The sequence below is a fragment of the Macaca nemestrina genome, chromosome 1, assembly GCF_043159975.1.
Source record: "Macaca nemestrina isolate mMacNem1 chromosome 1, mMacNem.hap1, whole genome shotgun sequence".
NCBI lineage: Eukaryota > Metazoa > Chordata > Mammalia > Primates > Cercopithecidae > Macaca > Macaca nemestrina.
This window is the reverse complement of record NC_092125.1, coordinates 148380001-148393942: the sequence shown is the minus strand read 5'-3', so window position 1 is coordinate 148393942 and position 13942 is coordinate 148380001. Positions and strand designations below refer to the sequence as shown.

Here is a 13942-nt window from a genome sequence, read left to right as displayed (position 1 = left end):
TAGAGACATGGAAAATACTGAAAAAACAAACCCATATCAAACTTATAGTAGTGAAAACTAGGTTGTCTGAAACTAAAAATGCAATGAATGAAATTAATATCAGAAGACAAGGCTAATATAACTTGAAGATAGAGCAATAGAAACAATGTAAAATGAAACAAAGTGGGGGAAAAGCTGGAAAAAAAAATACATTATCAGTGAGCTGTAACATAACGTAAAGTGGCCTAATACATGCTTAATTGTAATCTTCAAAGGCAAAGTAGTGGCATTGGGTAGGTGGGGTGGAAACAAAAACAGTTTGAAGAAAAAATAGAGAAAAACCACAATTATAGTTGAAGATTTCAATACTCCCCTCAGTGAGTAGAAAGAAAACAAAGATGTAGAAGACTGGGACATTATTAATTAACTTGACTTTATTGATAGTTACAGCACAGTCCGTCGAAAAACACCAGAATACACATTCTTTTCAAGAGCTCAAATGGAACATTTACCACCAAAAACCATATTCTGGGCTTCAGAATAAGCCTAAATAAATACAAAAGCATTTAGGACCTATGAACCAGAAGACCGAACATGCACGTATACAAACATAAGAATCATTCTCTCACATATAAAACTTATACAGATAGTAAAGATACAGTTGATTAGGTAGATTTGAATGTTGAATCACTGACATTTCCTGAAGGTAGAGCTACAAATTACTTTTTTAAATCCACTAACCTACCCCGCACCTTACCTCACTTACTCTTTCTGGCCTTATCACCTACTTTAGTCATACCCTATACATGTTACTCAGACCAAATGGCTCTCATAAACAATCTCAGTATATGTGGGTTGCTAAGTCTATGACCATTCCTCAACATTTAGCATTCCTTGGTGCTTGCACAGTTTTGACATCTATATGCAATCTAGGTAAAGGAAAATGGAAACAATTTGTAAGTTAATGTTCCAAAGGTCAGACAACATATAACACGTATGGTAGAAAAATGTATAGTATGTACAAAAAAAAAATTAATGTTTTCAAGATCATTTAGTTATATTCTGATAAAGTTTTCCCTAAACGGCAAATAGGATAAAAATGACTATGGTAGGATTAAAATCAGAAAAAGGCATGGTCAAATGAACTTTCAGGCACTGAACCTAGATACTGATTGTGTAGCACTGACAAGAAGTCTATTTCACGGTAGCTAGACACATGTAATGTTCCTCAGAAGACTTATTTTTAATAATCACTAAATGATAAATATTTGACTTTTAAAAAGTCTTCTGTCCCTTGTTAATAAGTCCTCTAAAGAATTAGGAATAGGCCGGGAGCAGTGGCTTATGCCTGTAATCCCAGCACTTTGGGAGGCTGAGATGGGAGGATCTCCTGAGTTCAGGAGTTCAAGACCACCCTGGGCAACATGGTGAAACCCTGTTTCTACTAAAATACAAAAAACGGGGTGTAGTGGCGTGTGCCTGTAGTCCCAGCTATTCGGGAGGCTGAGGCACAAGAATTGCTTGAGCCCCAGAGGCGGAGGTTGCACCACTGCACTCCAGCTTGGGCTACAGCGTGAGACTCTCTCAAAAAGCAAACAAAAAAGAATTATGAATGGACTTTATACCTAAAATTTTCTACTTGATTTTTAAAAAACTGGTTTGTCTGGAGTATTTCATGCCATGCTCCAGATAAACCAACTACTAAAAACACATTAAACTGTGAACAAAATCTGTCACTCACTTCATTAATTTCTCATTTTTTAGACCTACCGAACTACTATTTTTCAAAGTTTACTCAGAAATGTGAGTTCATGAGGAACAAACACATGAAGCAACACTGTCACTGGCCAACTCCTCAAATCAACAATACCCTTTATTTTTAGCCACGAAAACCTTGTGTCATGCAATTATTTTGCAGACAAATCTTAAATCATTTCATTGCCTTTTTATCAAGAAAAAAATAGCTCTAAATTCTTCTGAAAAACAGCTTTACACAAATGGAATAGTACAAAGAATAGAGCCAAGAAATATCCAATTTACAAATTACAGAAACTCTCAATTTTAGGAAAGAATGCTGTAAATCCAATATTCATTGACCTATTGTTCATATCTTCTGCATATGCTGCCAATTTCCAAAACTAGGAACTCTTCCTTCATTTCATCTTATAAAATTATACATGTTTAACATAATTTTTATTTATAAGACAAAGTTTCACCAAGACAAAATCTATTTATAGACTGTACTTGCTGGAAATTTGTATTTATAAAACTTTCTCTTTCATGGATTCATAAAATGAGTCTTTGGCTGATTTTGTTAATTACACATTAACAAGGAAAGAACATTTCATTTTTTTTCAGGCATCTCAATTTTTTGTAGAAATATGCCTCTTCCTATATAAAAATTAAAAGGAACCATTATTTCTGATTTGCTAAAATATATAAGAAAAAAGTGAGTTTGTTTTATCTTAGCATTAAAATGCTTGGAATCAAAGTTTTGATTATCTAAGAGTTACATATTAAATACTTGAAGAAAATACAGTCATTCAGCACTCAAAGGGTAGGAACCTCAATTATTCAGAAAGTCTCAATCCTAAAAGTAAGGATTTTCACCAACAAAATTCTCTTAAATATGTACAAGATGAACTTTCCTCAAATTTTCACCCAGACAGTTAGTTGTGAGTAAAAATAAGAAAGCAAGTTATAAGAGAAAAGTAAACCCATTACAGCAAGAAAAAAATGGTGGTTGTCAGTAGAGAGGAGAAAGAACTACCAAAATACACAGAAGATCTAGAGATACACACTGAAGCATCTATAAATTAAAGGATATGTCTGAGATTTTCTCAAAATAATCAAGGGCTGAGAAAAAGCAAATGGGAAGATGAATGAGACAAGTCTATTCATGTGTTGATATTATGGAAACCAGGTGATAAACAGGATTTTTCATAGTATTCTCTATACTTTCGCATACTTGAAAACTTCAATAATTAAAAAAGTAAAACAACAAAAACAAACATGGAATTATTATAAACCAGTAGCTCCTGAAGGTTACCAGTAAGGTTATGAGCCATTTCTTAATGGCCAAATTCAAAGGCCCTTTTCTTTTGTCATATAACCTCTCCATAGAATGACTGTATCACACTTTTGCTTAATTTCTGTTGTCTCTTATTTCCCAAACTTTCTGACTCCTTTCCTCTCAATCTCTTTAGATGTTTCTTCTTTCTTTGCCTGCCTCCAAAGTTGGGAGACCTCCAAAGTTCTTGTCTTTTCAAACTTTATGGACAATTGCAACGCTTTAACTACACATATATGCAATGACTCTCTTTCCACTCTCATTTTTCAGGGGTAATAGAAGTATATTTCCATTGCCATACACTGAATTATAATCACCACTTGGGTAAGTAAGAGATCCCTCAAATTCTACTGCATCCTCTTCTTAGCTGCAGATGAGCAGTTTCAACTTTGCTTGATCTACCCATTTAGATCTCCTACTAGCACTTCAAATTCTATATATCCAAAGCCCAATTCATAATCTTTCTCAACACTTCCCCACAAAAAGCAGTAGCTCTCCCTGAAGCTATCTTATTTCTGCTAATGGTACCCAATCAACCACGTCTGTCTGGGCTCCCTCTTTCTCCACCTCCTTTCAATTCTACTTCTTCCTATTTCTACTGCTACAAGCCCCTTCAGCTCTTACTACCTCTTTGCTTGGACTATTGCCAAGGCTTTCTAATTGGTTTTCCTTCCTCTGGTCTCTTCTAATTTCAATTCATCACATACAGTTGCCAGATTAATATTCCTGAAAACAATTTCTAATGATATCACTCCCCTACTCAAAAAATTCTAATGGATCCCCTCTGGCTAGTAAATAAATTTAAATTCTCTAACCAGAGAGTCAATACCCTCTATATCACCTAAGTACCAGTCAAACTCAACTCCCAAGGCATTTTATTTATCCCTCTATGAAGGTACCTTTTTCTTTCTGCTAGCTACTATAGCTAATTGAAAGTAGGTCTTACTTCCCTTCATCATGTCAGCTGTTGGCGGGCAAGGGACCATAGCTTAATACCTTCCCATAGAAAATAACACAGTAAGTAATGTTTGTGAAGGAAGAAAAGACTTCAGAAAAACAAATTAAATTTCAGCTACAAACGTATTTCAGTTATCTTTCTTGCAGATGTAATCTTTCCAGAAAGAGTACATAAAATAAAATCTATGTATTACCTGTTATTACATTTATATCTGGGTACAGGTTTTCACACAGACCAACAGCTTTGCTATCTCTCTCAAAAGCCTCTCGCAGTTCTTTCTTGACTGCTGCCGAACCACATAATCGATACAGGCCTACTACCTAGGAATAAAATTATGGCCACATTATGGTAAATTTGATAAAGGGAAAATATAATTACATTATAGATCACATGAACTTTGCAATCAAATATGTTCCGATGTAATTTAATTTAAAATACCTCAAATATAGCTTTTGAAATCTCATTATATACTATGTTGATTAGTTTAATAAAAATATCCTATTCTTTCATTTAAATTCAAACAATACACTGTCAGTTCGGTAATGCTGGCTACCTATCTTAAGCAAAACGCAATCCCTTCTTTTCAGTTTTATATGCTCAATCAAGATCTCCATGCCCCAGGAATGTGCGCCCTTTCACAACTTTTGTTCCAGACTGAAGTAGTACAGCGCAGACAGTGAACAAGGATTTTAGAGTCATAATGCCCCACTCCTTGCTTCATGAATTTGGGCAAGTTATTTAATCTCTTTAAAACTCAGTTTCTTTGATCCTTAAGATAACAATATAGTTGAAATAAGGTTCTAGTATATAAAGCTTTTTAAGAAAAAAGATTCTCAGGAAGACACAGAAGCAAACCTAGGGTTTTTTGTTGTTGTCAAATTAATTGATTATAAAGTGATGGAGGAAATTTAAAATAATATATTAAAGGTAAAATAAAACCTCTACTTCAAAATTTATATAAGATGGACAGACACTACCCATCCCACCAACCTACATTGAAAAGATTTGTCTTTAAACACTGTTATACAGGTTCTAAATATTGAGTCTTAAGTTATTCACTATAAATTTACCGAGAAGAAATAAACATGATCTCTGTGAAGACAAAACACGCCCAATTAAGCTATCAAAGGTCTTTGAAAGAATAAACCTTCAAAAAAACTTAAGGAGAATAAGTGGTTGTCAGCCATACTTCCACATCTAAGATTATTTAGAAAGTTCAGTCACTTTGAATTGAAGGAAGAATTATGGAGAAAGAAACTATTTAAAGAGAGAAAGTAAAAGTAATCTTCCAGGATTTGAACTAGGAATCACTGTAAAATGCAATAAATGATCTAGAGGAAGAAGTATACAAATGAAATTTCCAGGTTTACTTATGACACTAATCTCTTCTGACTCATTAAAAAACTGATAGAATACATTATAAGGTGGGTCTCAATATGAGAAAGTGTCAAAACAGATACAGGGAAATATTATCTAAAATATTTGAGATGATAAGCTATATGTATTAATTGAAAGATAGTAAAGAACCTAAAACTATTTCCAAGACATGATAATGCAAGGTGCTGCTACATTCGAAAAGATCAAGATAATATGGGAAACCAAGAAATACACTAGGAAAAAAATTCAAATTTCCTACTCTTACCCACATTCATGATGCATCCACATTGAGAATAGCATGAGTTACACTGGTCACATCATCTCAAGAAAGACACAGTAGAAATGCAGACAGTCCAGAAAATGAAACTAAAATACTAAACAGGATCAAAGGAAATGCTACCACAATAGAAAAAACGAACTTGATCATAGCCCTGCTGGTGTGAGCACATGTAAGTGTCATAAAGTACCATAAAAACGATGTATCCCTTAAACTTGAGAAGAAGATGAGCCTACAACAACTTAAAGGAAGTACTACTTAACTAGTACACAATAAATTAATGGGATATTTTACCCCCAAAAGTTGAAATCACAAATATAATTTTTTAAAAGATGAAGAAAGAAAGAAAGATCTAATACAGGTACTTCAAGGAAAAGATATTTTAGGATATATCCCTACTTTCAGATGCTGAGATCCTGAATCAAATCCTTGAAGTACATGCTCGATGCCTCTATGAAAGGCAGACCATGAGTATGATCTCCATAGCAATTTTTCCCATTTTAAGCAGGAGATGGGTGGGAGTAGCATTCAAAGCATTTGGAAGATGCAAAGACCCATGCCACAAACTCTTTGCATATGACTATCAAAGCCTATTTTCATGTTTACAATAAAAACCCAACAAAAGAAGAATAATTCCTGACTAAAAGGGTAAACAAAATTTAAGCAGTATGCCAGTCTTTATACATGCACGATAAGCCTCTCTCTACTGGGGGCAGGGGACAGGGGAGGGCAAGTGGAGGAGAAAGAAGCAGGTGAGACAAAACAAAAACGTCTTTAAAAAGTACAGTTCTAGGCCGGGAGCCATGGCTCCCACCTGTAATCCCAGCACTTTGGGAAGCCGAGGCAGGCAGATCACAAGGTCAGGAGTTTCAGACCAGCCTGGCTAACATGGTGAAACCCCATCTCTACTAAAAAAAAATACAAAAATTAGCCAGGCATGATGGCGTGCACCTGTAATCCCAGCTAACTGGGAGGCTTAGGCAGAACTGCTTGAACCCGGGAGGTGGAGGTCGCAGTAAACTGAGATTGCACCACTGCACTCCAGTGTGGGCGACACAGCAAGACTCCATCTCAAAAAAAAAAAAGTACAGTTCTAAATAAAAATGAAAAGTACTGCTAAAAATGTTTTCTTGGCACTTAAAGTGGTTCAAACGATTCTCCTGCATCAGCCTCCCAAGTAGCTGGGATTACAGGCATGTGCCACCATACCAAACTAATTTCTGTATTTTTAGTAGAGACAGTTTTCACCATGTTGGCCAGGCTGGTCTTGAACTCCTGACCTCAGGTGATCCATCCACCTCAGCCTCCCAAAGTGCTGGGATTACAGGCATTAGCCACCATGCCCGACCACTCCATCTATTTTTATAGATACAAGCAAGTAAGACCCACAGAGATTAAGTGACTTGCCCAACATGACACAGCTAAGTAATAATGGAGAAGAAACCAGAATCCAGGTGTTCTGCATCTTAATGCAAAATTCCATTAACTTATGTTGTTTCTTGAGTTTCCATGTTAAGCTTAATTTTATTAAATATTTCAGATTTTATAATATTTACTCATTGTCTTTTAACTTACCTTTTTAACCAATATTATAAATTTGGATAGTACTAAAGCAGAAATAATGTAATGATTTTTAGTCTTAATATGTATCACAAAAATTAGTATAAACAATTACTTATACCTGATATTAATATCCTTTGCCTATGTTTATCAGCTCTGACTTTTCCTTTTAATGCCATTTTGAAGCAATCCTGATTTCTAATTATAAGACCCATGAGGCTCTGTGTTGCAATATAAATTTGTGGACTCATCTAGCATGCTCTCAATAATGGACAACATGAGTCAACTTAAAAATTATACCCTAAACAGTAATGGAATAAAGAATAGGAATTGTAAAATATCTAAATTTGATTTTTTTACATTACCTTGAATTCCTTCCCCCAAGACTTACAATTAATCAATCAATAAAGGAAGTAGTAGAGAACCATAGTAAGATAATACCTGACAGCCTCTCTTTTCAATTTCCATAATACATTTCTGTATCAGAAGGGGTACCATCAGTCCTATATTTTCTTTCTCTACAACTTTTTGAATATCAACTCCAAATATTATTGGTTCTTGGTTTATGTCTAGTCCATGAAGAGAATTCTCCCACTGTTCCATAAGAGTCACTTTCACATAAATAAGACCTCTAGGTTCAAGTTTGACAGCCAATTGATGAGTCTTTGTCACTCTAAATAAGGCGGGAAGAACAACAGTTCCATGACAACAAACTCGATTTTTTCTTGGAGTGGGTTCCCAACTGAATACTACTAGTTTCAAATGTTGTGCATTTTCAATTTCTATGTTGAAAGTGTGATCCATGTCTAAAAATGTTGTTCGACATGTGAGCAAAGCTGTTCTTGCTTTGTTTACTGAATCTACCTGAATTGCACAAAAGACATCTTTTGAATCTATCCGAGGTGGTTTTAAATCCTCAGCACCATAGAAATGTACACTCATGAGCCCAGATATGTACTGTGAACACTTAGGTTGATCAGAAAAGCTATAATGCCTAAAAGCATCAATGTCTATTTCATTCTTGCTACAACTATTTGAAATTATTTCTTTTCCTCTTCCAAATTTGTTTTCAGATCCATGTTTGCTAGCTTTAGTTATAAGTTCAGGTGAGTCTCCATCACTAAGGTAACCACCTTTGCAGGAATACTTAGAACTCATAGAGTTTTTCTTCTGGTAGTTGTGCTGGGAGGATACACTGGTATCAAGATGGTATCGGCTTATAACATTTCTCTTAGCAGCTGTGGTTGTGTTCCCAGAGGGCAGAACATCAGTATGATGAATTTCTCGGCAGTTATATTTAGACAAAGAAGGAGTGTTATCTGGACTGTTTATATAATTCAATGTTCCCTTAACACTTAGCTTTCGGCTAAATTCTGGCAACTTTTTCATTTTCATGGAAAGTTTCCTCACAGTTCTTGGAGATTTTATTTTATCTGGCAAAGACCAATTAATTGAACTGCCTTTTTTCACAGGGCTCGGATTTGGAGAAGATGGTTCTATAATTCCCAATTCAGTACTATTTGTAGCAGCCAGAATCCCTGAACCTTGAAAAAAAAAGAAAGAAAGAAAAATATATTATAAAGCAGTATGTTTTGATTTCTACTTTTATTCTTATTTTATAAACCATCAACTAAACAAGCTCCCACATAGGCAGAAATTCTTCTCTTATTCATCTTAATGGGGAGATTTCATTAGAAGTTCAGCTCAACTTCCATCGTGATACTCAAGCAGAATACTGCATTATCCCAATTATTTAAAATTGAAGTTAATTTTTCATACTTTGTCTATTCCTTATAGAGAAAGATCTAATAACCTCACATCAAAAACTAATGTATGTAACACAATATTTCACAATTAAAATGAGAAAAAGTATTTATTCATTTTAAAAATCAACAAATGATCTTTCTTTAAAAATTACTAATATTCTCCCTCCACCCCTATGTGTCCCAATGACAAATAAGTAGTTTCTTTATAGAGAAAAACCTATTTTAAGTATGCCTACAGGGCTTTTCTAGTAAGAAGATAATAGAAAATGGAGTGTTTGATAAACTGGATAAAGCATCCCCTTGTACTAAAATTATAGTACAATTCTACTGGCTTAATAGTCTGAAACATTCTAGAGTTAATCAGGGTCCTGCTTTAGTCTATAAACATCAATCTGTCTATTTTATCACAGCCTAGAAAAGCTATCCAATATATTAAATTGCTTTAGATTAAATACATTATCACATTAAAAAATTTGACTCTTTTTAACATATTGTAAGTAATTTCTACTGAAGTCCTTAACTAATTATTAAAATGAAATACTATACATGATAGCAACTTCTACTGCAGATAAGACTGAATTTATTAAAACCAAATGCTTTGTTTTTATAAACCCCAAGAGCCAAAATATTACCAAATTCCACAGTCGCTTAAAATTAAACTACAACTATACTAATCAAATCACATACTATCTTTAAAAAGAAGGTACAAAGTAAAAATCTTTAAATATAAATTTATGAACTAGGCTAGAGTCGAGTGAAACTGGCATACTCCTTCAGCACCTAGAACAGTAACTGGTACATAGCAGGAACTCAATATTTAGTGAATAAATGAATAACCAATTGTTAGTTGCCTTGTAAACTGGCAAACTTTGTAGAAAATGCAATATAGAAATTAACAATAATAATTACCAGCCATAAACACCAAGTAATGATCCTGGTAATTGTTCTGAATGAAGTAAAAAATATTATTATGAAGATCACTGCAACAGCACCGGAAACAATCTATCAACACCTAACATTAAGGAAACAGTCAAATAGATTAGGGCACATCAACCCAGCTAAATACTGTACTACAATGCTTGAGAAACAATACTACTCTACATGTAACAATGCAAGATGAAGGTACCATGTAAAAATAGCAAAAATAAAAAAATAAAGTCCACTATGATTGCAACTACATAAAAGATACATATATGTCATGGTGGCTCACTGTTATCCCACTACTTTGGGAGGCTGAGGCAGATGGGAGTTCAAGACCAGCCTGGACAACATGGCAAAACCCCACGTCTCCAAAGATACAAAAAAATTAGCAGGTGTGGTGGTGAGCTATAGTCCCAGCTACTAGGGAAGCCAAGGTGGGAAGACTGGTTGAGCCGGGAAGGTCCAGTGTTTCCCAGGCTGGGAGGCTAGCAAGCCGTGATTGTGCCATTGTGCTCCACCCTGCAAAACACGGCAAAACCCTGTCTTTAAAAAAAAAAAAAAAAAAAACCATATATATCTGGAAGTTAATCAGGAAAAAACAAGTCATAATTGTATTAGGATGAATTAGCTTTCCAATTCTCTGATCAAAAATTATTTTGAAATTCAACCATTTTCTTTGCCAATTTCTCAAGAGCTTTCTGCCAATATTGCTAAGAAACAGATCACTTTAGGTAATGGTTTTTCCACCGAAATAAAACAACAAAAAAAGACAACTTATAAATAAACTGTCTATATATTTCCTTTGGTCAATTTAGGATTTTTGACCAAAAAATATTTTAATTATATATTATAATCATATATTTTACAATATTAAACGAAATATTTAATATTTATAATATTTATTTTATAATTATAAATATATTTTAATTATATATATATGAGAAGAATGACAGTAAAAAAGGAGATAGTAAAAAAAGCAGATATACCATACTTTTAAGTTATATTTTTTTTAAAAAATGTTAGTCTTTCCGGGTTCACAATTTGCCACAAACATTAAAAAAAAAAAAGTTTAAGGATAGTCACTTAAATCAAGGTGTGTGTCACTTCATGAACACCAACTTTCTATCTTTGCTTTTATCCTTACACTCTCTTGCCTTCTCTGAACTATTCCATATCCATCACTGTGATACTATAGCCTTCCCTATCACTCCACCCGGATCACAATCTGCATTCCAAATTACTATTTTATATAGTATTTATTTATCTCCCCGTCCGGACTACAAAAGAAGCACACATTCGCTCTGGAGAATTATCCTATAATTAGAAATGCACAAAGAAAAAATTTAATTACCTTCAATCTCAACACTCAGAAAAAAATAAAAACAAATAAACAAAAAAACACTTAACATTTCCAGGATAGCTTTCAGCTTTTCTTTCAAAATTGCCATCATATAGTACACATTGTTTTGGAACTTGCTTTTTCTCTTAATATACATTTACTCTACCTTTCTATGTCCCTGAGAAAAGGTTTCAAATGTAAGTAGTTTATTTGCAAAATACAGAAACGACAGCGAGGGAGTTGAGAAAATTCAGCGGAAAATTCAAGCTGAATTATTAAGCCTGCTATCACTATGGGCAACTGGAGCTTGACCTCATGAGAAAACTCTGGAAAACAACATAGAATATGAACTCAGAATTATTCTGCCCAAGGGTTGAGGGAGCTGAGGTGGTTCTATACCAGCACTTGTCAGGCACTGGTTGAGAGGCACGCCCAGGCTGCCCTGCAGAGAGATTCTCTAAGACTTCAGAGAAAGTCCTTAAGCAGAGATGAAGATGTTGGTGGCTGGAAATAAGCTTCTCCCATTTAAAAAGTAAGTAATAAAACCCAAGGGATATAAGACAAAGCACTGACAGCATCTCCTATACCCCACATCTTTAAATATTCTGCATCATTTCAAATTCTGTAAATTAAAATGACTTGATATAAAACAGAACTGCTTTCTATTCTACACTTGATATTTGCAAGCAAATGTGCCTTACGTTCTGTTTCCTGCGTACTGTGTCAGGGACTAAAAGAAGCATATCAGAAAATTAAAGGCAATTTTTGCAGATCAAAAACTTTTGAATATCTGCAATTTCAAATGGGTTAACCTAATATACATAAAACTTCAATTATTTCATTTTTTCAGTTCCATAACTACTGTAGCACTTATTTTCACATGGGTCAACTTAATCTACATAAAACTTCAATTACTTCATTTTTCAGTTCCATAACTACTGTAGCACCTATTTGCAAGGGCCTTACTTCTACTTCTCATTTCTTTCTCTCTTCTCTCTTTCTTTTGCTCATGAGGAAACTTAGGCATAACAAACACAAACTAATGACCACTGATACACTAAAAATAAAACTTTTCAGCTGCAGCCAGGCCAGGTGTAAATGAATGAATGAATGAATGAATGAATGAATGAAGCAAAATAAGACTTACTTTTTCTTCAACTCCCTATGATTTCTTGCTTCCAACTAATAGACAAGCAATTACTATCTCAAAGGATTGGCATATTAAAGCACACTGGACTATAAAGTCCAGTCTGTGGCCAGGCACAATGGTTCACGCTTATAATCCCAGCACTTTGGGAGGCCAAGGTGGGTGGATGGCTTGAGGTCAGGAGTTCTAGACCAGCCTGGTCAACAAAGCAAAACCCTGTCTCTACAAAAGAATACAAAAATTGTCTGGGCATGGTGGCAGGCACCTATAGTCCTAGCTACTCAGGAGGCTATGGTGGGAGGATCACCTGAGCCTGGACATCAAGGCTGCGGTGTGCCATGATTGTGCCACTGCACTCTAGCCTGGGTGGCAGAGTGAGACCTTTTCTTAAAAAATAAAATAAAACAAAGATCAAGTCTGTGATAGTAATAATTAAACCAGCATGTACGTTAAAATGTTTATAAACCTTTTTAAGTTTTATTTTCATGAAAATATATTCACAAGAAAAAGTATAACAAACATCTTTTATATTTAGTTTTAGCTACTATCAAATAATTGAAAAATGGAAGAAGAAAGAAAAGACAGATATATGATCATTTTTACCTGCAAAAGATTTCAACATAGGACTGTCCTCTACCATTATACCTTCTTGTGTCTTGTGTCCTAGCCTTTGCTTGTACTGCTGCACAAATTCTGTGGAACGGGCAGGATCCATAGGATTCATTCCATTTGACCATGTGCTCTGAATATCACCTGTATGTTCGGAAGAGCACAGCGAGTCTTCAGTATGCTGCTCTGCTTTCATCAGGTCACTGCCAGACAACATGCTTAAATTGACAGCAGGGAGCTTCAGAACAGCAGAGTCAACCTCACCAAACCTCAAGGCACTTGACATACCAAGGTCATCATCCTCAGGAATGGGGTTGTACCATATTTCTCCTTCATCATCTGCATCATTTTCCTCATTAAAATCTAAAGCACAGTTTTTCGATAATGAAGAGTTTGTAGCGTTACATACCACATATGTACAGTACTCTTTAGATGATTTGAGGAAAGACTGTGATAGCTGATGTTTAGGTAGAGACACAGGTGAGATGGATAAATGACTTCTATCTTGGCATTTCTTATTTTCTTCTTCCAGATTAAGAGATCTCAGAGTACTCTGATATAGCCAATTGCGTTTCTTTGAAACAGTGATGCTGTTAAGTGGCTTATGACCTCTGAATTCAATATTATCCTTCAGATCTTCAAGTTCTCTTCTCTTCATTGAAGACCCATAGGCATTTTCAAATAAATCTGTTGCAAAGATAGAATAGAAGGTAGAATACAATGTCTGGTATATCAGAAAGACACGTCACTTCAGCCCAGTTATTTAAAAAAAATTTTTTAAACAAAAAGTAACAACAATCACAGAGACTAAAATTGAACTAGAAAAAAATTGAATTTTACATATAAATATGATTTATATTATTTAGAAATCAAACTGCTAGTATAAGTGTCAAAGAATTCTAAGAAAAAGGATATACAAACTCGAAGACTGCCTTTTTA

General features: G+C 34.6%; 1 protein-coding gene across 2 annotated transcripts in view; it reads right to left on the bottom strand.

Annotated features, from left to right (window-relative positions):
* The window catches only part of LOC105482762 (synapse defective Rho GTPase homolog 2), a 41566-nt gene that overhangs the window by 16581 nt on the left and 11043 nt on the right, over positions 1-13942 (bottom strand). For both annotated transcript variants that reach the window (XM_011743075.3, XM_011743073.3), the window contains exons 2-4: positions 12998-13690; positions 7663-8765; positions 4201-4327 (exon numbers count right to left, since the gene is read on the bottom strand). In XM_011743075.3, the coding sequence (XP_011741377.2) occupies positions 4201-4327; positions 7663-8765; positions 12998-13690 (1923 nt within the window). The remainder of the gene's footprint in view (positions 1-4200; positions 4328-7662; positions 8766-12997; positions 13691-13942) is intronic.